Source organism: Vulpes vulpes, chromosome 15 (genome assembly GCF_048418805.1).
Source record: "Vulpes vulpes isolate BD-2025 chromosome 15, VulVul3, whole genome shotgun sequence".
NCBI classification, from domain to species: domain Eukaryota; kingdom Metazoa; phylum Chordata; class Mammalia; order Carnivora; family Canidae; genus Vulpes; species Vulpes vulpes.
The window spans coordinates 103,744,320-103,771,983 of record NC_132794.1 but is presented as its reverse complement, the minus strand read 5'-3'; the positions used below and the strand labels follow the sequence as shown (position 1 = coordinate 103,771,983).

The 27,664-nt window shown below is 34.9% G+C and overlaps 1 protein-coding gene across 1 annotated transcript in view; it reads right to left on the bottom strand.

Moving 5' to 3' along the window:
• ATRNL1 (attractin like 1) overlaps nucleotides 1-27,664 on the bottom strand; it is a 762,129-nt gene that overhangs the window by 232,928 nt on the left and 501,537 nt on the right. Inside the window, exon 27 of the mRNA XM_072740185.1 lies at nucleotides 721-828. Within this exon, the coding sequence (XP_072596286.1) occupies nucleotides 721-828 (108 nt within the window). The remainder of the gene's footprint in view (nucleotides 1-720; nucleotides 829-27,664) is intronic.

Below are 27,664 nucleotides of genomic sequence, written 5' to 3'. Positions count from 1 at the left end.
TCTTACCATCCATGAAATGTAAATAAAATAAAAATAATAAGAATACAACTAAATAACTATGCCTCAAAATGCTTTGATTTTTGTAAATCACAATCTGTGGACTTTTCCTCTCTGTGGTCATTCTTTTCTGAAGCCATTCCATGCATTATTTCAGGAATCTAGTACCACACATTTACTTGCACATAATGATTTCTCCTTCACCATACTCTATTTCTGCATTTGCAATAAAAGAATACACTAATATAGCCACTGCTCCAAATAAAAATATTCACTATATTCTACAATTCTCAACATTCAAAACTGAAACTATGTAATTAAAATGCAACTCCTCTCCCCCCACCTGTTATGGTCAACTTCATTAAAGATAAATGTGAATTGTTAACTAAAGAGTATTGGGCACTCCAAGGACTAAAAATAGGGTGCTTTGTTTCTTCAATCACACCTGTATCTTAAATTCCTTCAGCTCCTATCTGTCAGAGAAAGGCTGCAGGTGAGCAGTCTGTCACTCTTGCCTAGGCTAATAGATTCTCCAGTGGCTTTTGTTACAGCTCATGTCATGCTATTAAAACTATGTGCCTTGGAAGTGGCATAACATATGTAGCTGAATCTTGTCAACTCTACATAATCGGACTGTATTTGGCTGCACAAGCAGATGCAGATTAGAGAAGCAATATAAATATGCAAATCACAGTGGTCCCCTTTCGGCACCACAGTTCCTACCTCTAATGGCCCTCGTAGAAACTCTGTTTGTTCAGCTCCTACTTCCAGTGCTACATCAACGGAAGCAAAGGGACGGCTGGCCATCTGCTGTCGTTCTCGAAGCAGTTGCTGGAGGGGGTTAAAAATGATTTGTTTAAAATAGGTTAAAAACATGAAATTCAACAATACCTGGTTCCATTTTTAACAAATGGTACTCAAAACTTAGGAATCATCTGATGCCCGTATCTATAGCTAGATCAATAAAATGAAAATTGTTTTTTCCCCATGGCCAGGGTCATAAATCCACAGAGGCTTTAAACACATGGTACCTGCAAAGAACTTTTCTCCTGACCTCTATCCCACAGACCTAATGAAATGTACCCAAAAGCATTTTGAAAACTTAAGGTGGGAGGTGCTACCTCAGTAAATAGTGTTACTATGATGGTGGCTATGTCAAGTTTTGCCTCGCAAAATAATGCAGCTTTTGTCTCAGCTGAAAGTAAATACCAATAAAAGTGTTTAAGAAAAGATAGTAAAAAGTTTCAAAATGCATTAATAGAGATTAAAGAAACATATACCTGCCAAGACTAAGTCTTGGAAGTTGTCAAGATCCTGTCAACTGCTGTGGAACCAGCAGGAATTGTTACTGACAGTGTTTGTAACTTGATTCAAACCATCTGTGTTCATTATTGAAAATAAGGAATGATTAGTAGGCTGCAAAAATTTTGTGCTAGGACTTCTAAAGTACCCCAAGGTACTTGTTTCTTTTTCCTCATGCCTACTCTGGGCTTTGCCCAAGCTAAAAGCAATAAACTAGCAAGTCCCAGCCAACTCCCAACCTAATTTATATTTCTGCCTTTCCTTGTAATTATAATATTCATTAAGTCATGATAAGAAAAAATTGATGACCAGCAGTAGATATTGCAAATCTTGCCCTTCTCATTCTACACAGCTAATAAAATTATTATTAAATATTAAAAGTGGATGAGCGATGCAATTAAATACTCTTTCAAATGAGAAGAAAATCCTATCACTGAAAAAGGCAAAATCCTTGAACACAATGAATAACTTCATTATTCACAAAGATTTTTAAAGATTCACTGGCATTAACTTAAAACGTTAACAACTGGTATTTGAATGTAAATGTATGTCGTGCTGTGATGCATCATTCATAAAATTTCCTTTTAGATGATGAAGGAACAAAAGCCAATACTTGATGGCAGTTTATTATTTAACATTTTCATTTTAACACTTGTAACACAGCAGTGACAGTGTTCATGAAATGAGCATCTAAAATATAATTTAAGGCCTGCTTTGTCATTATTAAAAAGAGAACATCCACGTGCCAATATGGATGGGATAGAAATAATACAATTACCACTGAGTAATAGCTTAAGTTCTTAAATTTTATGTATATTTAGAAATAATGAAGATACACTATAAACATATTCAAAGTAAAAAGTAAATGATCTAAACTACCAAATTATTCACTTAATATAACCTCAAAATTATATTATTAAAAATACAGCTGCTAGAAAATAGAATCTTGTCTGTGCTTCTCTTAGGAGTGGTCAATAAATCTGAACATTTTGTCTAAACAAAATGCAAACATAATGTTACTTCAAATGCCAAGGGATACTAACTGTAAAAGACACCATACTCCTTGTCTCTTAGATAAGAACATACATACAGACCCACACAGAGGCATACACACACACACACACACACACACACAAATATACAAACTACCTTTCCTATGGTAATGTACAAATTGCTATGAGAAAACTGTTAATTCTAGTTTGCGTTTAAACACAATTTTCTAACATTTGTATTAAAACGTTTCGTCATCTGTGGGTATGTGGAGGGCTCAGTGGGTTAAGCATCCAGGTCATGACCTCAGGGTTGTGAGATCCAGCCCAGCATCAGGCTCCATGATAGGTGCCTGATTCTCTTTCTCCTTTTCCCTCTACTCCTCCCCATCCACATTCTCTCTCCCATTCAAAAAAAAAATATTTTTTTCTTCATTTGCACTAGTTTTTCTCAGATTATAAATGGCATCTCATATAATTAAGAGATTTTTCTTCCACCTTTTTATTTAAAATCAAGTTAGTTAACATAAAGTATTGTATTGGTTTCTGAAGTAGAATTTAGTGATTCATCACTTAGATATAATACCCTTGTTTGTCACAAATGCTCTCGTTACCTATCACTAATTTAGCCCACACCCCATCCACCTCCCCTGTAGCAACCCTCAGTTCTCCACAGTTAAGAGATTTTTAACAAAATTAACAGCTTCTGCTTCCTTATCTTATATTTTCCCTACATCTAAAAGTAAAAGGTCTATAAAATACAATTCATGAATACTCAATACCACATATTGTAATAGAGGCCTATAAATATTCCAAATTCACTATCTTTGACAAAGAATAGATTTCTCTGGACTATAACATATTATTGTGATCTGCAAAACTTGTAATAAAGAAAAATCAGTGATTATCATATACTTTTGTTCATTTAAAAAATATTAGTCAAATACAGAGGTATTTTTAAAGACGCTTATTTGTTCTTGAGCTTTCAATTTCCACTTCTTTTTAAGAATGGAATGACTACTACAGTAATGGTTGCAAAGCAGAAGAAAAACATTGTTCTTGCCCAAGACCATAAAATGAGACATGGTAATATAAAAATAATTAGGGTACAAGATAATGTACAGTAAAGGATACAAATAGGAAATTAGCCAAATGAATTCACTCCAGGCCACTTAGTAGAGGACTAGATCGAGGACTCTGGATGAGAAATTTGAGTTTCTGACCTTAGAAAACTTATGCAAATATTCTGACTGAAACTCAGAAAAGATAAGTCCCCCTTCTCCCTGAAACACTCTTGCTTCGGTGTTATGGCTCTAAAATAATAACATAAAATAAAGTGAGATTCTCTTTGCTACTAATTTCTGGCTTTCAACCATATCCTTATCAATTGTCCTCCCTCTTGCCAGTTGACATCTTCCTGAATTCAGTCCCCTCTGTGTCAGAACAGAGAAGAGGTAAATGACATCCCTGCGACTTAACTTTTGTCAAAATTTGTCTGACATGCAATATAGTCAGACTCTGGACTTTAGAAGGATCTGTGCCTGAATACCAGTTCTTCCACTTATTAGCCATTAGAGCTTAACTGAATTATTTAGACCTCTCTAAGCCTCAATTTTGCTCATTTACATAGTTGGGATATTAATAGTGCCGACACCTACACCTATACCTCAGAGGACTTGTTTTGAATCTCAGCTTCTCCATCCACAAACGCTTGGACCATAATCAAATACTCAGACCTTTCTAACACTTATTATTTCTCTCCATAAAATGGGAGTAGCAATAATATCATAAGGGATAAGGCACTGTAGAGATAATGTACTTGGACAGCTCAACACAGAGGCTGGCACCCTGTGAGTACTCAGTAACTGTTCATTGGTACAATTATTATGTTAAATTTCAAGCACTAATTTTGTCTTTGAAGGTGGCACACTAATTACCACAGGCCCATTTTCTTCAGCACTAGTGACACATTTTGCTCCATTACTCTCCCTCTTAACAAATGTTGCAAATTTATGAGACAGTTGGAAAATGTCATGATTGTGGTAAAATGAATTTAGACTTGGAACGGCTTTCTGCTATTTGTGACTAAGAATGATAAAACCTCAACCTAAAAATTAGCAGGAAAAATAGAGTACTTTCTTAAGAACTTTTGAAATTTAATTAATTAATTTTGTGATTGTGATTTTTATATAAAATGAAGTTTAACATTTTGCACAGCAATAAGAAGCCATAAAACAGATGATCTGTTTTATAACTAATCTGCTATTGCCAATTATTCAGCATAAAGATAAAGCCAAAAGAACAAATTGACCGTAATACAATAGATTATAATCATGCTGCCATAAACACTGTTCTGAAGAAAATTTAAAAATTAAAGAGATGTTCATAGTGTCATGTTTGTTGTCTATAATAACTTTTATTATTCAAAATGTCTTACAAAACAACCATGAAATTAAAAATAATATGAAAATCCTTGTTTAAATATGGCAACCAGGAATAGTCATTGATTTTATCAAGTGTATATATGATAATTTTTCCACTCAATACCTCTCTCTCAAAGGCTGTATCATTCTTCAGAGTTCATACTAACCACCTTTCCAGCAAAAGGCAAACAACTATCTAATAGATTTTAGGATAATAGTCCTTAAAAACACACACAAAGCAGAACAGTAACTAACTGTCCCCAGTTGTCTTCATGTCTCCTTCCTGCTATGTCTAAGTTCTATCCATCCTTCTCCCCAGATTCCAAGTCTTTCTACCTGACTCCAAGTTTGAAGTGATCATCTTACCTATGAATTACTTACTATATTAGTATGGTACTATCTCTTTATATCCTTATACTTTTCTGAAATCTTCTTCAAGGAAAAAATATCTATTTTTATTTTTTATTCCCCGCAGCTCTTAGTTGGTAGTCAGTAGTATTTGTTGAACGAGCGATTAATGAATGACACAAAGTATAAAAATCTGTATCATCCAAATGTGAGTGAAAGCAAGTTATGATAAAACTAATTTCAATTATGATTAAGCTTTTTAAAGTAAGTGTCCCCTGATATTCTAGAACTTATGTTTTATCATCCAAAGTAACATAGATATTTATTTTTTTAGAATGGGGCAATTTTGTGGAACCAACAAATCGATAGCAGGTTTCATGTTGCTTCTCATTTACTTTATTGTAATACTGCAAAAATTATGAAAAGAATCTACCATAAAGTCATCATAGTGCATTTATATTTTTAATACCAATTACATTCCTAAGATTTTGGAAAGGCATAAAAGGAGCAATCAAAATGATTTAGTGATTACTCTTGAGCTTACATACTAAAATGAACAAAGTGTTTGAATTAGAGATTAAGCAACATTTTGTGAAAAGGAGTATTTCTGTTATTTACACAAACACATTTAAAAGAGCAATAGAAGTAAACAATCGATTTTGTTATTTTGGTACCAGTATGGTACAAGGAAGTAAAAAGAAGTGACAATAACTTTTTGTATCCTTAAATTAGGAAAGTATGATATTCTATCATTTTACAGAACAGAAAATACAAGGCACAAGTCTTAAAATCTTATTCCGAATACTGGGAATATATCGCTTCCCAGTCTTCCAGTTGGAAGTCGGTATTAGTACTTTATTGGAGTGGCCTGGCATAACACCTTTGTTCACGTTACTTTAATTTTTTAAGATTTTATCTTTTTTATTCATGAGAGAGAGAGAGAGAGACCTGGGCAGAGGTTCTTGAGAAGCAGGCTCCTCGCAGGGAGCCCGATGTGGGACTTGATCTCTGGACCCGGGATCACACCCTGAACCAAAGGCAGATGCTCAACTGCGGAGCCACTCCAGCATCCCAGTTCAGGTTACTTTAATTACCCTTTTCTATATTTCTGTAATCTTTGACCTATTGGGACTATGTTACTCTTGAAATGGTGGTTTACTTAAAAATAAAAAACTTTCAAAGAGCTTCTTGACAGGTGTTCATCTAGTTCACTGAAAGTGTTCACTTTAGGGATGCCTGGGTGGCTCAGTGGTTGAGCATCTGCCTTCGGCTTAGGGCATGATCCTGGAGTCCCAGGATCTAGTCCCACATCGGGCTTCCTGCATGGAGCCTGCTTTTCCCTCTGCCTATGTCTCTGCCTCTCTCTCTCTCTCTCTGTGACTCTCATGAATAAATAAGTAATATCTTAAAAAAAATGAAAGTATTCACTTTCAGTGACTTTTGAATTGGTTTTTTTGCAAATTTGTGGTAACTTGCAAAACAAACTTCAGTGACAGTCCAGGAGAGATTTCATCATTCAGAAGATTCCACTAAACCTTAAGTTCACTCATTTTTCTTCACTATTTTAAGGCAAAATGTCCTCAAGTTGTCAAATGGTCATAACAAATTTTCCTGGTAGGTTGTTCAGGTACATAGGGTTGTTTGAGCAATTAGGTGACAAAAATAAAACCTACCTTTAATATCATCAAACCTGTGACCAGAGAAGAAGAAAACCAAAATGGAAAATGCATCTAAGTGTTCCAAAATATAAAGTTCAATATTTCCTCTACATTGCTAATAGGTTGTTTCAGCTTACAAATATGTATATTTATACATGCATGTCAATAACTGAAAGTGTTATGTGAATATGCATAAAATTCACATATGATAATTCAGAGTAAATATGTTAGAACTCACACTCAAATTACAGCTAAAACTCATACATAATTGGCTAAGATAAGGATTAAAAAATGCCAGCAAATGAAAGTCATTGTTGTCATTTTGATAACACCACGCATATGCGAAGGCAAAGTCCTCATGGATTCTTAGCTTGAAAAGGAACTTAGAGATCTCTAAGCCACAAATTCTTCAACCTATAAACCATAATCTCTAAATGATAAATAGATGAATACCAGAAAATCTCTGCACTAATAGATATTTTTCTTCAAAAAAGGGGTTTTTTTTTTGTAGTTTCAGTGGATTCAATAATTTAACTTACTGCTATCTTTAGAAGCTAATTGCCTCTCATCCAGAACCAGAATGTAACTCAATTACTTTCTTAAATTCTTTCAACAGACAAATCTCTTAATACATATTAATGCTTAAAAATAAAACAGAATAAATAATGAAAGCAAGAAAGACTACTTTAGAATTCTCTACACATCCCTATTTGTTGGATAAGAACTTGATGTATATCTCAAAAGCAGCATGGGTTCAAAAGCTCAAACATTTATTTCTAAAGTTTCTTTTTAATTCTTCATCTAGCTTAGTGGTTCTCAAACTGGTGTTTAGGAGGTTGTATGTGCAATATCATCTATACTCTATAGTGAATGATTTTGTCTCCATATCGGCCTTATATACTGACTTTATTTTATTTTACTTTATTTTATTTTGTTTTTTGGGGGGAGGGGCAGAGAGAGAGAGAGAGAGAGAGAGAGAGAGAATCTTTTTTTTTTTTTTTTTTTTTAATTTATGATAGTCACAGAGAGAGAGAGAGAGGCAGAGACACAGGCAGAGGGAGAAGCAGGCTCCATGCACCGGGAGCCTGACGTGGGATTCGATCCCGGGTCTCCAGGATCGCGCCCTGGGCCAAAGGCAGGCGCCAAACCGCTGCGCCACCCAGGGATCCCGAGAGAGAGAATCTTAAGCAGGCTCCATATTCACTGCAGAGCCTGACATGGGGCTCGATCTCACAACCCTGAGATCATGATCTGAGCTGAAGTCAAGGGTCAGGCACTTAACTGACTGGGCCACCCAGTCACCCAGTTAACATACTGATTCTAGATAGCTTCTATGTAGTGTAACCTTCATGGAACTCTAGAAATTGTCCATATTGTCAGCAGCAGAGTGGTATAAACTGTATGGCCTGATAGTATCACCATCATTTGTATATAATAAAGGCTTAAGAGCTCTCTACCAACAGGAGTTAAAGAAAATACATCTTACTTTTACAAGTAGGGTCATTTAAGTGTGGACTGTCTTTGTCTAGGTTAATTTAGGCAGAGTCAAATAAAACAAAGTATGACAGATCTTCCTTATCCTTATGTATTCATGGTTATGTATTCTTAACATCAAGGGAGCCAAAACTATACTTCTCACATGGCACAATTTTTCCCAATTGAAGTTTGAATCCAAGAAAATAGAAAAAGCACCTGATAACTGTCTCTATATATCAATCAAGGTAAGTCTGGATGGAAAGTAGGTTTAATCTAAAAAAGATTAGACCTTTACCAAAATTTGATTTTTTTCCCACTACAAAAGCTATCTAGAGCATCCACAAGATTGCTTATCAAATCTGTTAAGCTTTGTATCATTGGATAGACCTTGGGAAAACCATTTTGTTTGGAAAGATCAAGATGGTTTGTGGTGTGAAAAAAAACTAAGAAAAGTAAAACAAAACAAAACAAAAAAATAAAAGTAAAACATTATTCCTGTCAAATTGTCACAAATCCACTCCAGAAATTACTAGTATTTGCTAGCATATTTGCTAACATTTCTTTTAATATTTTGAAGTAAGTTAGAATTGGTAACTTCATCATTTCTCTGTACTTTAAGTAAAATATTAACATGTTCCAGCATAGTCAATTCCTGGTTTTCATCAACTGCGCGTGCCTGTTGACTGTATGAATGAAGAATTCTATCTTGTGAACACTTTCAAAAGAAAATCATTTGTATCCTGATAATAGTAAATAGCTGATTTTCCATTCAACACTTTGATAATGCAGATGATATGCTTTGTATATTTCTTTTTATCTTACAGTTGGCAATATATTATTTAATTCACTAATGAAAAAAGAAGTATGACTGTATGTCACGTCTTCATGCATCAGCAATAAGAAAATAATTCTCAGTAAAGTCTCCCTGCTTTGTCAAGAAATTTTATTAAGGAACAAAAGCAGATTCTGAAATTATTTTTTACTTGTCATTCCACAACATGAATCTTAAAGAGTTTACAATTCTGAGCAGAATTTTTTTCTTTCCTTCCCTCCCTTCCCCTTTCTTTTCTTCTCTTTTCTTTTTCGTTCATTTGTTCTCTCTCTCTCTCTCTCTCTCTCTCTCTCTCATAAAAGCTCATTCTTAGAACCATTTGATAGAGAATTTTTTTTACCTTCATCCACTTAGTGAATAAGTTTGGCTTATTAAAAAAAGTCTTTACTGAGCTCCTACTGTGTGCCAGATACTTTTCTATATATATAAAAGGTGACTCTTTTTATTCTATTCAACAAGCTTTGACTATTAAGAAATATTTGCTATTAAGAAAATATATCAGGGACTCTTTTAGACTATCTACCAGGAGACTAGAAGCAGATAACTGGGGAATAATCTGATGTTGAATGAAGTACTTATATGGCCTGGATTTAAAAGCAAAATAGTCTTGCTATTTCTTAGTGGACAAAAACCTCAAGATATGTAAGAATGTTGCAGAATTTTGGAGGTTACTTCAGGAAATTCTAAAATTTGGATTCTTAATCCTTTCTTTGTGACATAGATGGCATCATTGATTTAGACTTTGCCAAAGATGACCTCACTTCTGAATGAAAGAAATCATGCAGAATGGATTTATGTAGAACCGTAAAAAACTCGGCTCTTTCTTGATACCAGAACATCCTTTCTAGTGATCAATAGGAAATACAATGGACCTTTGCAAGACAGTATTTTGTTTTGTTTGCACTTCTTGACATTAAAACAAAAAGTCAAAAATAAAATGCTGATTGTCAATTTTAGAGATTACTCTAGGCACTTAAAAATCATTACTAACAGCATATAGAAGTCTTGTTTGTTCAACATATACTTATATAAAATATTACCAAAAATTACTAAGAAAATATATAATGATTGGGAAAAAGAGAGATAGCAGGGGGAGAAAGTGCTTTAGGTAGGGTGATTACAGAAAGTCTCTTAAGAAATGTCACTTAACCTGAAACCTTGAATACTCAGGACACATCCTCAAAAGCTCAGTAGTTTAAAATAGAAAAGTGTATTTCTTGCCCACACAAAATCTACAGATCTAAGTAACTTCCCCATCTGGTAACCCAGCTATACAGACTGCTTCAATCTTGAGGTTCTGCATCCCAACTCAAGGATCCTTTGAGTGTAAGGGTCGAAGTGCTAGTGAATCCTGTACAGACTTTTCAGTGCCTTAGATCAGAAGTGATATATATCACGTTCCATAAATAGTCACATGGCCCACCCTAACTACATGGAGGCCAAGAAAATGTAGGGGAACAAGTGAGGTATTCAGTTAATGGAGCAAAGGAAGCCAGAAAAGATCATTTCACGCAGAGGGAACAGCAATTCAAAGTTCTGGAGGCAAGTGTCTGCTTAAAGTATTCATGAAACAGAAAGAAATCCGAGTCTTATTAAGTAAGGCAGCAAGGAGCAGAATGGTCAAAGGATAATTTTGGCTTTATCAAAGTTAAGAGAAATAAAAATAACATATATAACTCATCAGACACCATAGATTTAAGGAAATCATATCTATTATTTTTTAAAACATGATTTCTTTTTGTATTATTCAGAGTCCATTCTTATCGTGTCAGAGTAGCTCAGAACAAACAAGTAAGAAAAATAGGCTTTACCATCCTCATACAAAGTTATTCAAGACATAACCAAGAAAACAGCAACAGCAGTTAATCTCAAATACAATGAACCTAGCTCTCCCAATAAGTATCAAAAGGTCAATTTTGTACGTAACCTTCTTTAATACAAAAGGCCAGGTGGTTGTAATTTATCTGAGCAAATCAAAATGAGCAAAAGGATGAGTGCTGAAAAGGTCATTTAAAAGCTAGATCCCCAGAATACATATTACTCCTCAAAGAGTGAAAATGGGAAATGGATAATTTCAAATTTTGGAACACACACTAGAGAAAAAAAAAAAGTTCCCCCCCCCACAGGATATGCTCCCCCCACAGTCATATTGTGGAATACATGACTTCCCCAAGTTAGAGGTCTAAGTTGTCGGAGAAATACTTGTCCTGCTTTCAAGAAGAAGAGCAAATGAATGCCTTTGACATCCAAGACATGCACAATATAATCCAGTCAACCTTCACGAGGGGAAATATAAAAGCAACTGATTACAATAGAAACGACACATCGACTCCTGCCTGTGTGCCGGTAATTTATGACTGGAGACTCTTGTTACAATAAGGCTCAGATCAATTCTTCAGTAGCGTTTCCCCGCTCTTAAGAATTAATTTACTAAAGAAGTATTTTTTTTTTCTCCCTGATTCTGGGAATCAATACAAAGCTCAAGATTCATTTTTGAACCACAATATACTAGCTTCTAGGTTAAGAAATTCTAAATGTAACATAATCCAGTTAGCTTTTACATTTAGTGTATAAGAGGTTCATGGTGGACATTTAAGTAGTTTGGGACAATAATTTTAAAGTTCTTGAAGAGGTACTTAAATCTTCCTGGAGACATAAGTGACTCAAACACTGGCATTTTCCTCTTAATCGATATTATAAAAATATTTTTTTTCCTTTAAGGAAAATGTGATTATTTTGCTATTAGTGAATGGAGTCATTTTCAGTTCAATATTGAGAAACTCTAAAAATGGTTTTTCTGTAAAATGTTCCTTTGTGAAATAAGACGTCTGTTAATTACAATTTTCTAAAGTCTATTGAACGATACATCTTGTGTTCATGGACTAATCAATATAATAGATTAATATGCAGTTATTTGTTTTTAATCTTTTGTGAAAGGAGAAATGATACAAATATTTTCTAAACTAATTTCAATCACTTGAATTTTTAAATGTGAAGGGCAGTTAGATGCAGCATAGATTATTCATGACTAATATAAATTGCCTTCCTTATGTACTTGGAATTGTATATGAAACCACAAAAATCAAATTGTAAGAAAAATCAGTGGTCATAGCAGACTCACTGAAATGACTCATTCTCAGAGTTGGAAGGAACCCTAGAGGTTATCTAGTCCAATGTTCCCATTTAAGCAGGGCCAAAAGTGTTCTGTATTTTCTGACAAATGGTCATCTAGCATCTTTGAATATACATAGCAAAAGAATCACTTTTTATCAAGGCAGTATTTTTTCCCCAAAGGTTTATAACACAGAATTCATTATACTGAACAAAAACTTATATTCTCGGGATCTTTTTGGATCATTAAAATTAAATAGGAAACCTTTAATCTCACTAACATTCCTTTAAATATATATTACATATTTGAAACTTTTCTTATATGTTCAAATTAAATAATTCCAGTATCTTAAACTTTGCATTCATTATTCATGCAACAAACATTTATGGGATACTTCAATGTTCTGGGAAGAAGGCCAAGCACTGCCATTTAAGAGATATGAAATATAGTCCTGTCCTCAAGGAGTTTACTCAGACTCCCATAAAAAGGACAAAACTGTTTCTCATTTAACATAGCTTGCAGCATTTCATTTTTCAATGTTCCTCTTAAAATGTAAAATGAACACATACTTTAGATGTGATCTGGTTAGTGTAGAATATGGTAGTATTTCTCTTAATGTAATCTAAATTAACATGCACCTTAACATAGTTTTTTTGTTTTTTATTTTAAGAACTACTCTGCTGTTGGACCCAACCAACAATTCCAGGTCACATGAACTTTGATGGAAACAAATGTTCCCACATAACATTTCTACAAGTGAGTTTTAAAATCTAAATTCAGTACTTTATTACTGAATATTATTCACACAGTATTATACTGTGTTTAATTTTTCATATTTTAATGTTATTGTTTTTAACCTATTTTTCCTTGAGTGCAGATTTGTCTTTGATCTTCTGAATTTCCAACTAACATAACTAACAGTTAATCCCATATTATCAGTTATGTTAAGCCTCTATACCACTCTCTCTGACCAGGTCAGCAACATTTGATGGCAAGGAAAACTATCAAAACAGTGAGTTGTCTTGCTTGCTAGTAACCCAAGGTAAATTATAAAAGTGATTTATGTCCAAGAGAAGGATTATGTCATAAAAGTTCAAGAGAAGGACTTTGCTTTTTATGTGGTAGGGTTTCCTCCATATAGTAATGTCAAAAGATAAAACAGATAAAGCGTACGGATGTAGAAACATCTGGTATATTTTCATGGGCCACATCCAAATATCTACTCTGGGAGAAAATAGATGGTACCTAAGAAGCTCCATAGCTGGTATACAGTCTCTTTATATTTTTATTATTTTTTTAATAATAAATTTATTTTTTATTGGTGTTCAATTTGCCAACTTACAGAATAACACCCAGTGCTCATCCCGTCAAGTGCCCCCCTCGGTGCCTGTCACCCATTCACCCCCACCCCCCTCCTTCCTCCCCTTCCACCAGAGTTAGGAGTCTTCATGTTCTGTCTCCCTTTCTGATATTTCCTACCCATTTCTTCTCCCTTCCCTTCTATTCCCTTTCACTATTATTTATATTCCGCAAATGAATGAGACCATATAATGTTTATCCTTCTCCGACTGACTCATTTCACTCAGCATAATACCCTCCAGTTGCATCCACGTTGAAGCAAATGGTGGGTATTTGTTATTTCTAATGGCTGAGTAATATTCCATTGTATACATAAACCACATCTTCTTTATCCATTCATCTTTCGATGGACACCAAGGCTCCTTCCACAGTTTGGCTATTGTGGACATTGCTGCTATAAACACGGGGGTGCAGTTGTCCCGGCGATTCACTGCATCTGTATCTTTGGGGTAAATCCCCAACAGTGCAATTGCTGGGTCATAGGACAGGTCTATTTTTAACTATTTGAGGAACCTCCACACAGTTTTCCAGAGTGGCTGCACCATTTCACATTCCCACCAACAGTGTAAGAGGGTTCCCTTTTCTCCACATCCTCTCCAACATTTGTGGTTTCCTGCCTTGTTAATTTTCACTGGTGTGAGGTGGTATCTCATTGTGGTTTTGATTTGTATTTGCCTGATAGGAAGTGATGCAGAGCATTTTGTGCAGAATTTAGATCTAATCAGGCAGAAATTAAAAATCAGTTGAATGAGATGCAATCCAAACTAGAAGTCCTAACGATGAGAGTTAACGAGGTGGAAGAACGAGTGAGTGACATAGAAGACAAGTTGATGGCAAAGAGGGAAACTGAGGAAAAAAGAGACAAACAATTAAAAAAGCATGAGGATAGATAAATGACAGCCCAAGGAAGAAAAGCCTACGTTTAATTGGGGTTCCTGAGGGCGCCAAAAGGGACAGAGGTCCAGAATATGTATTTGAACAAGTCATAGCTGAAAACTTTCCTAATCTGGGAAGGGAAATAGGCATTCAGATCCAGGAAATAGAGAGATCCCCCCTAAAATCAATAAAACCCGTTCAACACCTCGACATTTAATAGTGAAGCTTGCAAATTCCAAAGATAAAGAGAAGATCCTTAAAGCAGCAAGAGACAAGAAATCCCTGACTTTTATGGGGAGGAGTATTAGGGTAACAGCAGACCTCTCCACAGACCTGGCAGGCCAGAAAGGGCTGGCAGGATATATTCAGAGTCCTAAATGAGAAAAACATGCAACCAAGAATACTTTATCCAGCAAGGCTCTCACTCAGAATGGAAGGAGAGATAAAGAGCTTCCAAGACAGGCAAGAACTGAAAGAATATGTGACCTCCAAACCAGCTCTGCAAGAAATTTTAAGGGGGACTCTCAAAATTCCCCTTTAAGAAGAAGTCCAATGGAACAATCCACAAAAACAGGGACTGAATAGATATGATGACACTAAACTCATATCGTTCAATAGTAATTCTGAACGTGAATGGGCTTAATGACCCCATCAAAAGGCGCAGGGCGTCAGAATGGATAAAAAAGCAGGACCCATCTATTTGCTGTCTACAAGAGACTCATTTTAGATAGAAGGACACCTATAGCCTGAAAATAAAAGGTTGGAGAACCATTTACCATTCAAATGGTCCTCAAAAGAAAGCAGGGGTAGCCATCCTTATATCAGATAAACTACAATTTATCCCGAAGACTGTAGTGAGAGATGAAGAGGGACACTATATCATACTTAAAGGATCTATCCAACAAGAGGACTTAACAATCCTCGATATATATGCCCCAAATGTGGGAGCTGCCAAATATATCAATCAATTAATAACCAAAGTTAAGACATACTTAGACAATAATACACTTATACTTAGTGACTTCAATCTAGCACTTTCTACACTCGATAGGTCTTCTAAACACAACATCTCCAAAGAAACGAGACCTTTAAATGATACACTGGACCAGATGGATTTCACAGATATCTACAGAACTTTACATCCAAACTCAACTGAATACACATTCTTCTCAAGTGCACATGGAACTTTCTCCAGAATAGACCACATACTGGGTCACAAATTAGGTCTTAACCGATACCAAAAGATTGGGATTGTCCCCTGCATATTCTCTGACCATAATGCCTTGAAATTAGAACTAAATCACAACAAGAAGTTTGGAAGGACTTCAAACACATGGAGGTTAAGGACCATCTTGCTAAAAGATGAAAGGGTCAAGCAGGAAATTAAGGAAGAATTAAAAAGATTCATGGAAACTAATGAGAATGAAGATACAACCGTTCAAAATCTTTGGGATACAGCAAAAGCAGTCCTGAGGGGGAAATACATCGCAATACAAGCATCCATCCAAAAACTGGAAAGAACTCAAATACAAAACCTCACCTTACACCTAAAGGAGCTAGAGAAAAAACAGCAAATAGATCCTACACCCAGCAGAAGAAGAGAGTTAATAAAGATTTGAGCAGAACTCAATGAAATCGAGACCAAAAGAACTGTGGAACAGATCAACAAAACCAGGAGTTGGTTCTTTGAAAGCATGAATAAGATAGATAAACCATTAGCCAGCCTTATTAAAAAGAAGAGAGAGAAGACTCAAATTAATAAAATCATGAATGAGAAAGGAGAGATCACTACCAACACTAAGGAAATACAAACGATTTTAAAAACATATTATGAACAGCTATACGCCAATAAATTAGGCAATCTAGAAGAAATGGACGCATTTCTGGAAAGCCACAAATTACCAAAAGTGGATCAGAAAGGAATAGAAAACCTGAACAGGCCAATAACCAGGGAGGAAATTGAAGCAGTCATCAAAAACCTCCCAAGACACAAAAGTCCAGGGCCAGATGGCTTCCTGGGGAATTCTATCAAACGTTTAAAGAAGAAACCATACCTATTCTACTGAAGCTGTTTGGAAAGATAGAAAGAGATGGAGTACTTCCAAATTCATTCTATGCGGCCAGCATCACTTTAATTCCCAAACCAGACAAAGATCCCACCAAAAAGGAGCATTATAGACCAATATCCCTGATGAACGTGAATGCGAAAATTCTCAACAAGATACTAGCCAATAGGATCCCACAGTACATTAAGAAAATTATTCACCATGACCAAGTAGGATTTATTCCTGGGACACAGGCTGGTTCAACACTCGTAAAACAATCAATGTGATTCATCATATCAGCAAGAGAAAAAACAAGAACCATATGATCCTCTCAATAGATGCAGAGAAAGCATTTGACAAAATACAGCATCCATTCCTGATCAAAACTCTTCAGAGTGTAGGGATAGAGGGAACATTCCTCAATATCTTAAAAGCCATCTACAAAAAGCCCACAGCAAATATAATTCTCAATGGGGAAGCACTGGGAGCCTTTCCCCTAAGATCAGGAACAAGACAGGGATGTCCACTCTCACCACTGCTATTCAACATAGTACTGGAAGTCCTAGCCTCAGCAAACAGACAACAAAAAGACATTAAAGGCATTCGAATTGGCAAAGAAGAAGTCAAACTCTCCCTCTTCGCCGATTTCATGATACTCTACATAGAAAACCCAAAAGCCTCCACCCCAAGATTGCTAGAACTCATACAGCAATTTGGCAGCGTGGCAGGATACAAAATCAATGCCCAGAAGTCAGTGGCATTTCTATACACTAACAATGAGACTGAAGAAAGAGAAATTAAGGAGTCGATCCCATTTACAATTGCACCCAAAAGCATAAGATACCTAGAAATAAACCTAACCAAAGAGGTAAAGGATCTATACCCTAAAAACTATAGAACACTTCTGTAAGAAATTGAAGTATACAGTCTCTTTAATTTTCAAACTGTGTAAAATTATCCTCTAACCATGGTGAAAAATTTTTCTAAAACAAATGCTCCCTAGACCTTCCCCTGAAGTACAGCTTTTCGGATCATATGTTGTTGAATCCTAATTTCAGTAGTTTGTATATATATCATATGAGGAATGGGCCCCAAACATGGGGCAACTGAAAGAGGTCCTTGCTATTTCAGTCTTAGCCAGACCCTCACCAAGGATAACTAAACAGTTTTCTTGGTTTGAATGACCATCTTATGGTCCAAGAATGTTCCCAAGAACTTGATTACTTCTTCCTATGTATTTTATCTGCTCCACTTATCAATATATATATATATATATGTCTTTCTGAATTTATTGGCTTACGGCATATTCCTACTAATAAAACTTATCTAACCATATAATTATTTTCCCTATACCAAATATATTTTAACTCTCACCAAATATATTCTATATGCTTAATAACATACAGATTCCCTTTATTCTACCACAATATTCTTTCTACCTATTTGCCCATTAATCTCTAAATTATAATAAAGCTATTTATTTCCTGGTTGATGAAAATTTTAAATTGATCCCAGGGGAAAGAAATGAACACTTTATTACCTTATTAGGAGCCTTTTCTCTAAAAGTGGATACTTACCTAGCATTTGATAATGAATCTATTCAGCTGCTGGGGTCTCTGATAAGGTTTCCAATCAGTAGCCCTCTTATCTAGTTAGGATTATGAACAAGTTGAAAAATATAAAGTGAAGATAATGGACATAATATCGTTTTTATTAATGATGCTGTTTATTTCACCTGCCTTTGCAAATTCAGTAAGTCACTCTGCTTTCTTAAAGGCAGAACAAGTATTCAGGGAAACTAATAAAGACACAGATTATTGGGTTTCAGGTAGGGCCAAAACCTTCAGGTGCAACTTATTTTTCAGTATGCCTCTTCCTAAGCAGGTAAGCTGAGGCAATGATTTAACTGTATGGACAAGAAAAGCCTTTAGAAATTGGTGGGCAGAAGAATATTTGCTATTATTAAACTACAAAGAAGTCAAGTCCCATGTACATATTATGTACAAAGAGGCTAAAGACTGGCCTGTTTTCTAAATTTGGTAATTGTGGGGCCAGTGCTGTGAAAGCGTTCTGTGTGTAAGGATTTGTATTCTTTAAAAATAAGGCCAATGAAAGACTTGCTACTGAACTAATACAACTGAAAGGAACTTTCATGCATCCTGGTGAGAAACAGACAATTTCAATTCTACCTGTGAATGGAGAATGCATCTGGCTGAGAATACATAATAAATAATATTAAAGGATAGTCTATGGAATTCATTCGAAGAATTTTTAACTCATGAAGGCAAAATAATTTTACTTTGGACTTTACTTATGAATTTAACTTGAAAACAAATATAATCTTTTAAACTTTAATAATTTCCCCTCAAAACCTGATAAAGCCAGGTGGCTATTCAATTTAGGGCATGTCTACCTTACTGAAATTTTATTACTAATGTACCTTTATGCATTTTAGTATTTAATGCAATTTAGCATTTAGTATTTAATGAGTTATTTAATGTGGTCATATAACTAGTTAGACACAGATGGAGAATAGATCACAGATAAATTTTCAGGAGTGTCATGAAAGTTGATTTGATATATGTACTGACTGTTGTGACCCACTTCAGATTTTTCTGGGTATGAAATAAAAACTGACCACCAAGGGTGCCAGGAGAATACCCAGAGAAGCAGTGATTGGAATTGTCACCCTTCCTCCTGATGGTGGGCACAGAGCTGTCCTGACAAGCTGCTGTTTTATTCCCCAGGGTATATAACCACTCCCAAGGTTGACCACAGCAGATGGAAGGTAGAGTGAGTTTCTCTATCGACGAATTGGAGTGTGTTCAATTTAGGTCTGCCTCTCTTCCTCTTAGAAGCCAATCTGCCAACAGATTATGTGAATTATACTCTGATCCTTTATCTCATAACTTCTTATCTGGGAAGATCCCCATGGGGCAAATTAGTCTAGCATTATCCATGACAGGTGACTAAATTTGAAGTTCGGAATTAGCAAACTCATTAGGTTTATACACCTAAAGCCATTAAATTTTTCAGCTCACATTTGCTTAGAACAGAGAGAGAGAAGAGATTGCTAATAATTGGTCCCCACTCCTAGAAAGCACCAACAATAATTAACTGTTACCCATTGTCCATTTTTCTATCTGTTTCAAAAGAACATCTGATATTATCAAATCCCTGGTTGAAGTCAGGATGTATCATATCTTTATCCTTTATCATATCTTTATCTTTATCATATCATATCTTTATCCTTGCTGTATCAGCCAAGTTATCCTAACAAAAAAGAAAAACAGTTCAGTTTTGAAGTCTTAGCTAACTGGTAGCTTTTGACTTTCTAACACCATTGCTTTTACCTAGTGAATGAATTTAAAAAGTAAATGTTATTTAGGATACCTTATTTTGGTATCTCTTTCCATTTGATTGAACATTGCTTGTCTATAAACATTTTGAAATCTACCTTGCTAAAATGTGTAACACATATATGCCTACCTCCTCTGTTAATTTTTCATTACTGTTCTATACCCTAAAATGACATGATCAATTTTCTTTCCGTTAGGACTTCCATACCCCCAACATGGATGGTAGTTTCTTTCACTATGGTGTCTACCTTCTCAGAGTCGAAGCTGTCAGCAAAGCAACTCAAGAATTGATCATATCTTCAGCTTTCTGTGGAATGTGCCTTTTAAGCAGATGTCCAGACGGTTTCTATTCTCCTACAATTACTCTATCTTGATACAGTGCCAGTTTTGTAATCTGTCTTGGGACAAAGACAATTTATCACAGGTCATGCAATTATGACTGCACATACTTTCAGCTCAAGGGATATATTTTGGAATTAATTCAAGTGTAGTACTCATTAGAACCACTGTCTCTAAAATGTAAAAATCTTATTCATGTACTCCTTTTCCATTTACCACCCCCTTTTATTGATACTATGTTGGCTCGCAAACACCAGTCCTCCATCTCAGATCTATAATATGACCAACATAAATAACTTACTGATGAACTATATGCTTTAAAGCTTCTAAATTTCACCCAAGTCTTTGAATGTTTTCAATGACATTTTATTTTTGCTCTTCATATTGAGTGAGTGACTTCCTTTAGTGAATGCTATACTCTACTCAATTATTAGGAAAGTGAGAGTCCAGTACGATGCAAGATAAAAATGCAAGTTAAAAAGACTAGCAAGAAATAGGACAGAGTGCTTATCTTCTAGATTTATATTATCCTTAGACTGATTTAAATAATGAAATGATAACTTACAATAGAAGATTTTAATGATTAAACAAATAAGAAACATAAATGTGTGATCACTTGTTAAGTGAGTGGCATAAGCAAGTGCTATGATCTCAGAAAAAGAGAATTATCTCCAGGGACTGGACTAGTACTAAGACTTCAAGAAGTCTGTGAGGCAAAGCTGATACTTAAAGGAATTGCTGAATTTGAGGAGCCATATTATGATACTTAAACAATAATTTGGGTATTTTAAAGATTTTATTTTTTTTTTTTTTTGAGAGAGAGAGAGAGAGAGCACAAGCAGGGAGAGTGGCAGAGGGAGAGGGAGAAGCAGGATCTCTGCTGAGCAGGGAGCCCTATGCAAGGCTTGATCCCAGGACCCTGGGACCATGACTTGAGCCAAAGTCAGATGCCTAATCATTCTGAGCCACCCAGCACCCCAATAATTAAACAATAATTTGGGTCAGAATAATTCTTTCATTCGACAATCATGTTTTATAAGAATAAACAGAGCCCTTTATTTTTCTTCTTCATACTACAAATTCCTGCATGCCCTTCCTTATCATTTGTCAAACACTATATATTGTTTCTCTTTTCTGTCTTCTTTCTCTTGGAGTCCCTCAAACTATGCCAACTCTGAATTCCATAGATCTTTTCCCACCCTGCCTTTTTAATTACAGTAACCACAGGAAATGAGTTTTTGCCCTTCAAACAAATTGGAATAAGTCTGTAATACCAAGATTTGAAAAACATACCTACATTTGCATCAATCATTTTTGTGACACAATCTTTGCTCAACACATTGCAGTATATAGTAGTTGGACAAGCATGGTAACCAAATGTGTGATGAGCCAACAAATACCAAAAGAATTCTACTACTGATTTGAATGTTTTAGGCTTTGTTAATTAAGAAATCACCTCGGATCCATTAAAAGTTTGAAGGCCAAGTAGGTCAAGAGTCAAAGAAATATATAATTAGAGAGTAATGAGTTTTAATAAATACTATTAAAATAGGCCTGAAAATTTAACCAGCCTCGGCTACTTTTCCAACAACTTTTCTAGAGTTTTTATTAGTAATAAAAGTAAAAAGAATACATAGCATAAATTATTACTCAATCCACTAAATGCCACAGTTTTTGACAAAACACATGCAGGTTCCCTTTCTAAGAATTCCAAGTAAAAAATATATATATAATTTATTTTCCCAAATCAATGCCTACTTGCTTCAAAAAAAAGTGAGATGAATAACTAAGCAAATGTTATTCCAATTTAAATGTTGTTTTGACCTTAAAAAAAGAGACCAACACCATATATTACTTCAAGTTAGAAGCTACTGCAAGTTCATCAATCTAAGTAATATATATGTATACCACAGACATTGGAAAATACACAAAGCCAGTAAGAGTTTAAATGCTGCCCTTTAGCAATTCTCTTGCCAACATTTCAGCTTGAACTTACAATAACATTTATGATAATTTACTGTATACTGCTGACTTAAAACATTTAATTGGAAATGATGCAAACATACCTTCAGAGAATAATGTATTAGATTTGGCAAGATTTTCTTTAGTGCAAACAAAAAAAGATGAAGGATGAGTGTAATGCCATTGGAAATGATGCCCTCTTTCTATAAAAAGATTTCTTAACAGTTTCAAATAGATAATATTACAAAGTGAAGAGTGTGTGAATTTTCAAATGTATTTTTATTATCTATTGATAGATCTTCTTATTAAAACAATAATTAATTCCCTTTAGGAATATTACACTTTGAAAATAATTGTGTCATTGCAAGAACCTTATGATATCAGGTTCCAATGTCCTCAGGGAACAATAAGTCACAAAGCATATGTAGGATTTGCTAAAAAAGCACAAAACAACTCTAGTTAAAAGATCCACTTCTATTTTCCTTGTCTCTCTATTGCAGTAGTGACAATTCTGATTTACACAAAATTAGAAGCTAGAGAACCCTAAGTTCCACCTTGTAATTTCTGCCATTTTTAGAAATTATATTTATCCTCCCAAATGTTTCCTTCCCCAATGTTAGTACAGCAGGATGAATAATGACTTTTATATCAATTTTATTATATATATAATTAAAACAGTTTGAAAGGAAGAGATTCATAAGATAAATTGATAACAATAAAATATCAAGGAATATTTTTAATTAGCAAAGATTAATGAATAACTTCAATAATTGTATTAAAAGAATACAGTTGGTTGGCTTTTTTTGGAAAGTAATTTGCTAATAGATACCAAGAACATCAAAAGTGCACCTATCCTTTGACTCTAATTCCACTTCATGACTCCCTATCAATGAAATAGAGGCATGAGCAAGATTTACAAATTTCTGTCAAAGAGCAATATTTACAAATTCCTGCCAAAGTATAGCTTATAATAGTGAGAAATTGGAGATAATTTGGTTAAATAAACTGGAATATGAAAAAAGGTAAAATAATATATGACCATTAAAATTATATTTTCAAAGAATTTTTAATGATATTGGAAAAGGTCAAGGACAGAATTACATGAAAAATCAGGATAATATGTACACACATATATAAAATCATATGTAAAATTATATATGATAAAAATAAGATTTGGAATGATGTTTACTTTGGGTTTGGGAATGACAGAATGAAGGAGTACCAATACAATTAATCACGATTAATCTCTATTTTGCGTGACGTACAAAAGAAAAAGGTCACTGTGAAGTATGATCCCAATTATGTGTCTATATGTATTATCATCCATACCTACATCTTTATGCCTGCGAAGAAATACAAGAAAGTTTTATCTTTAGAACATGAATTTTAATTCATTTAAATTTATATTTTTCCTGACCTTTCTATAGAAGTTTCTATAACAAAGAAAGGAGAGTATTTGTCATTCTTTTGAAGCCTCTGAATTTTTGAAATTATTACCATAAGAATGTATGATTTGAAAAACAAAGCCAATGAAGTAATAACTTTTGGTATTTTAGAAAGCTGGTGTGCCTATTATTTTTAATATATGTTACATAATACTACAGGATAAAAGTGGCAAGGATTAGTACTTGTCTAAGATAGAAGTACTAATGAAACAAATTCTAGGAGAATTTGTATGTAAATAATTACAATTAAGGTAAATAATAGTCCATAGTCAATTATTTATCCTAACTGGTACTACATATACCTTTTTTTTTTTTTTTTTTTGAGAAAGAGAGAGAGAATGAGGGAGGGCAAAAGGGGAGGCAGAGAATCTTAAGCAGGCTCCATACCCAGCACAGAGCCCAACCCAACCTCCCTCTCAGGACCCTGAGATCATGACCCAAGCTGAGATCAAGAGTCAGATGCTCAATCAACCCAGGCAACCTGGTTCTATATATACTTTTAATAAAATTTAAGAAACTTACAAAGAATATAGTGAATAAGTGAATATAGCATTAGAAAAACCTTCTGTTAAATGGAAACATAAATGTTGGAACTAGAGAAGTAGTTTTCTGTTTCAGAGGCCACTGACATAGCTCAGAGGACAATTTTAAAGCTCTGATTGTGTGCAGTCATTCTCATCACAAGTAATCTAGATAATACAAGTTCCATTGATCCAAACTGCATGATATTATGACTGATTTTAAATTGGCATATTTAACTCTTTAGACTTCAAAATTAGATTAGATTAGTATTAGGGATACTATGACAAAGTTTGCCATCTGGTGGTTAGTGGGATACAAACTGATGTCTTCACTTCATGTTTCTATGTCCGAATTTTGAAGTAGGACTAAGATGTGAATACAATTTTAGTACTAAATACATTCATGGATAAATTAAAGTCATGGCAGAGAAAAGTCAATTGTATGATTTGGCCAGATAATAGCTGTGTGTAGGCTGAATAATGCCCCCTGAAGATATCCAGGTCCTAATCCCTCGAACCTCTGAAAGCTAATTCATATGGGAAAAGGGATTCTGCAGATGTGATTCAATCAGGGATTTTGAGCTGGGGAAATTATCCTGGATTAACCAGAAGGACCCTATAAGTAATCACAATGTTTTTATAAGAGGGAAGTAGAGAAAGATTTGACTACAGAAGAAGTGAAGGCAAGGAAATTTCCAAAACAAGATGAGATACCACAGGCTTTGAAGATGAAAGAAAAGAGCCAGGAGCCAAGGAATGCAAGGAAGGTAGCTTTAAAAGCTAGAAATGGCAAGAAAAGGGCTTCTCTCCTAGAATCTTTGGAAGGGGGTATGCCCTGACACCCTGATTTGACACAATAAAGTGGATTTCAGACTTCTGACCTCCAGAATTATAGGGGGATAAATGTATATTGTTTTCAACAGAGTTGTGGTTGCTATTCATATTCATAGACAATGAATGCAATAGCTAAGTGGAAGAAGGCTTGTGCAGAGAGTGACACAAGTATTTAGGAAGAGGTGTGGGAAATTAACATTCTGTACTGATTGATCCTAAATATGGCCCTGTCTGTCAGTAAACAATGCATTATTACCCAAACTAATTTTTTCCATCCTGTAAGAAAATTGTCAAAATTGTTCAGAAAGAAACAAAACAGAATGCATACACAAACTCTTTTCTGTCATAATCCCTACGACCTGACTAGATAATTTAGAAGAAAGAAAAGTGAATTTATTTTACTCTACAGGTGTTTTTAAGCTCTTCCTTAGAGTGGCAGAAATCTTAAGTGTGTACACATTTCACTAACTAATGTAATGTGATTTAAAATATTTAAAATCTTAAATATTAACCAAAGCAAGGAGTTAGCTGTGGAGGGGGCGGGGCCCTTAAACCAATATGACTTGTGTCCTCCAAAATTTATAATGTGAAGAGGCAGAGACAAAGGGAAAAGGCTATGTGAGGATGAAGGCAGAGATGAATGTGAAGCCAAGGAGAGCCAAGGATGGCCAGTATGCCACCAGAAGCCAGGAGAGAGGGATGAACAGATTCTCCCTCCCAGCTTCAAAGGAAGCAGCCCTGCCAACATCTTAATCTTGGACATACAGCCTCTAGAACTGAGAGACGACAAATTTGTGTTTCTAAGTCACTCAGTTTGTGGTACTTCGTTGAAACAGCCCTAGGAAACCAACATTTAGAGAATGATCATCCATGTATTTAAAGTTGCTTTAAGTAATTGAAAGAGAATGGTCAGTAGCTCTGAGGCTCCAATGTTCCTTTCCCAGATTATGTCTCTATCTGTTTTCAGATGATACCATATCCTGAATATTGTATTAATTGTTCTCTTTATTTTAAATAGTTGTCCCCATATGTGTGATCACTCAACAATAAAACGCTCAGATACAGCCGTTTTCATTCTTTCCACACTGTGTATATCCTGCAGCTTGCTCTTCCCACACACTACAGGTTTCCCCCACCATCTGAAATTAGAATGCTCCTATGAAGCCTTTAATAAGCCAAAATGGCCTTAAAGCAAAGAAGCAATTCCTATTAATTTAAATGAAAAAAAAATATTTAGCATTCCCAGACCCTGAAATAACCTCTCTTAAGGCTTTTCTGATACCTTAAGACACATCTTGGGGTGCCTGGGTGGCTCCGTGGTTGAGCGTCTGCCTCCAGCTCAGAGCGTGATCCCAGTCTGGGGATCGAGTCCCATATTGGGCTCCCTGCAGGGGGCCTGCTTTTCTCTCTGCCTATGTCTCTGCCTCTCTCTCTCTTTCTCTGTCTCCCATGAATAAATAAAATCTTTAGAAAAAAAGACACATCTTGCTAACAGATGCACAAAATAAATTGAAATTAAAGGAGATTAAAGCATAGGTGCTCACAGACACAGTTTGGAGCTCTGGCAGCTGAGTGTCCTGGGAAGAAGCAGGGTTCCTCTCCCCGCTCAGGGTGTGTACTGACCAAACAACGGATGGGTGCAAGATGCTAAATGCTGTTTTTGAGTTTCACCTTTTTTTTTTTCTTATAAAGGTGAAAATCTCTTCAGATCTCTTTTGGTTAGCAAACACAAGTATCAATGTAGTTCCTTCATAAAAGCAAAGTAACACAAAGTAACACAATGAGAATTTTCAAAAAGTAGGTGATATCTGTGTTACGTTTTTGAGTCTTATTCATACTGATACCTCTCTTTGTAGCTAATTCTCTCTTTTACTCATACTGTTCCATATATAAATATAGCATAATTTCTTTATAAATGGACATCTGTTAGTTCTAACTTTTGCTATCATGAATAATACTGCCAAGATAAATTTTATACATATCTCCTATTGCACATATGCAAGTTTCTTTAGGATATTCACTTACAAATTCATAATGTGTATCTTCAACTTTGCTAAAATATTGCCCTATAATTTTTTCAAATTGAAAGTTTTGGCTTTTTACCTTAAATGAAATTTGATTACCTTTAATCTGTCTGAGATTAATCTTTGATCCTGAGCAAATTTGGCTCCTATTTCCTTTTTCCACATGGATAAGCAATTGTCCTACCATCATTTATTAAATATTATATTCTTTCCCCACCAATATGTGAATCAGCCATAAATCAAATTCCCATATAGTTTCATACAGTCTTACGGGGTCTAGTCTACTTCTGGACTTTCTATTCAATTCCATAAGTTACATACCCTTAAGCAAGCACCACAGTGAATTCTGATATATGGAAAGGCAATTCCCCCAAACCTTTTCATGCTTTTCTAGAGTATCCTGGTTTTCTTTTATTTATTTATTTTTATAAATTTTACCAACATTTTTATTTTAATTTCAGTATAGTTAACAGTGTTATATTAGTTTTAGGTATACAATATAGTGATTCAACAATTCTGTGCATTACACAGTGTTCATCATGACAAGTGTGCTCTTTAATCCCCATTATCTATTTCACCCCTACACACACTGACCTCTCCCTAGTGACCAAGAGTCTGTTCTCTATAGTTAAGAGTCTGTTGGTTTTTCCTTCTCTCTCTTTTTCCTTTGTTCAATTGTTTTCTTTTTTGTTTGTTTGTTTAAAGATTTTATTCATTTATTCATGGAAGACAGAGAGAGAGAGAGAGAGAGAGGCAGAAATAC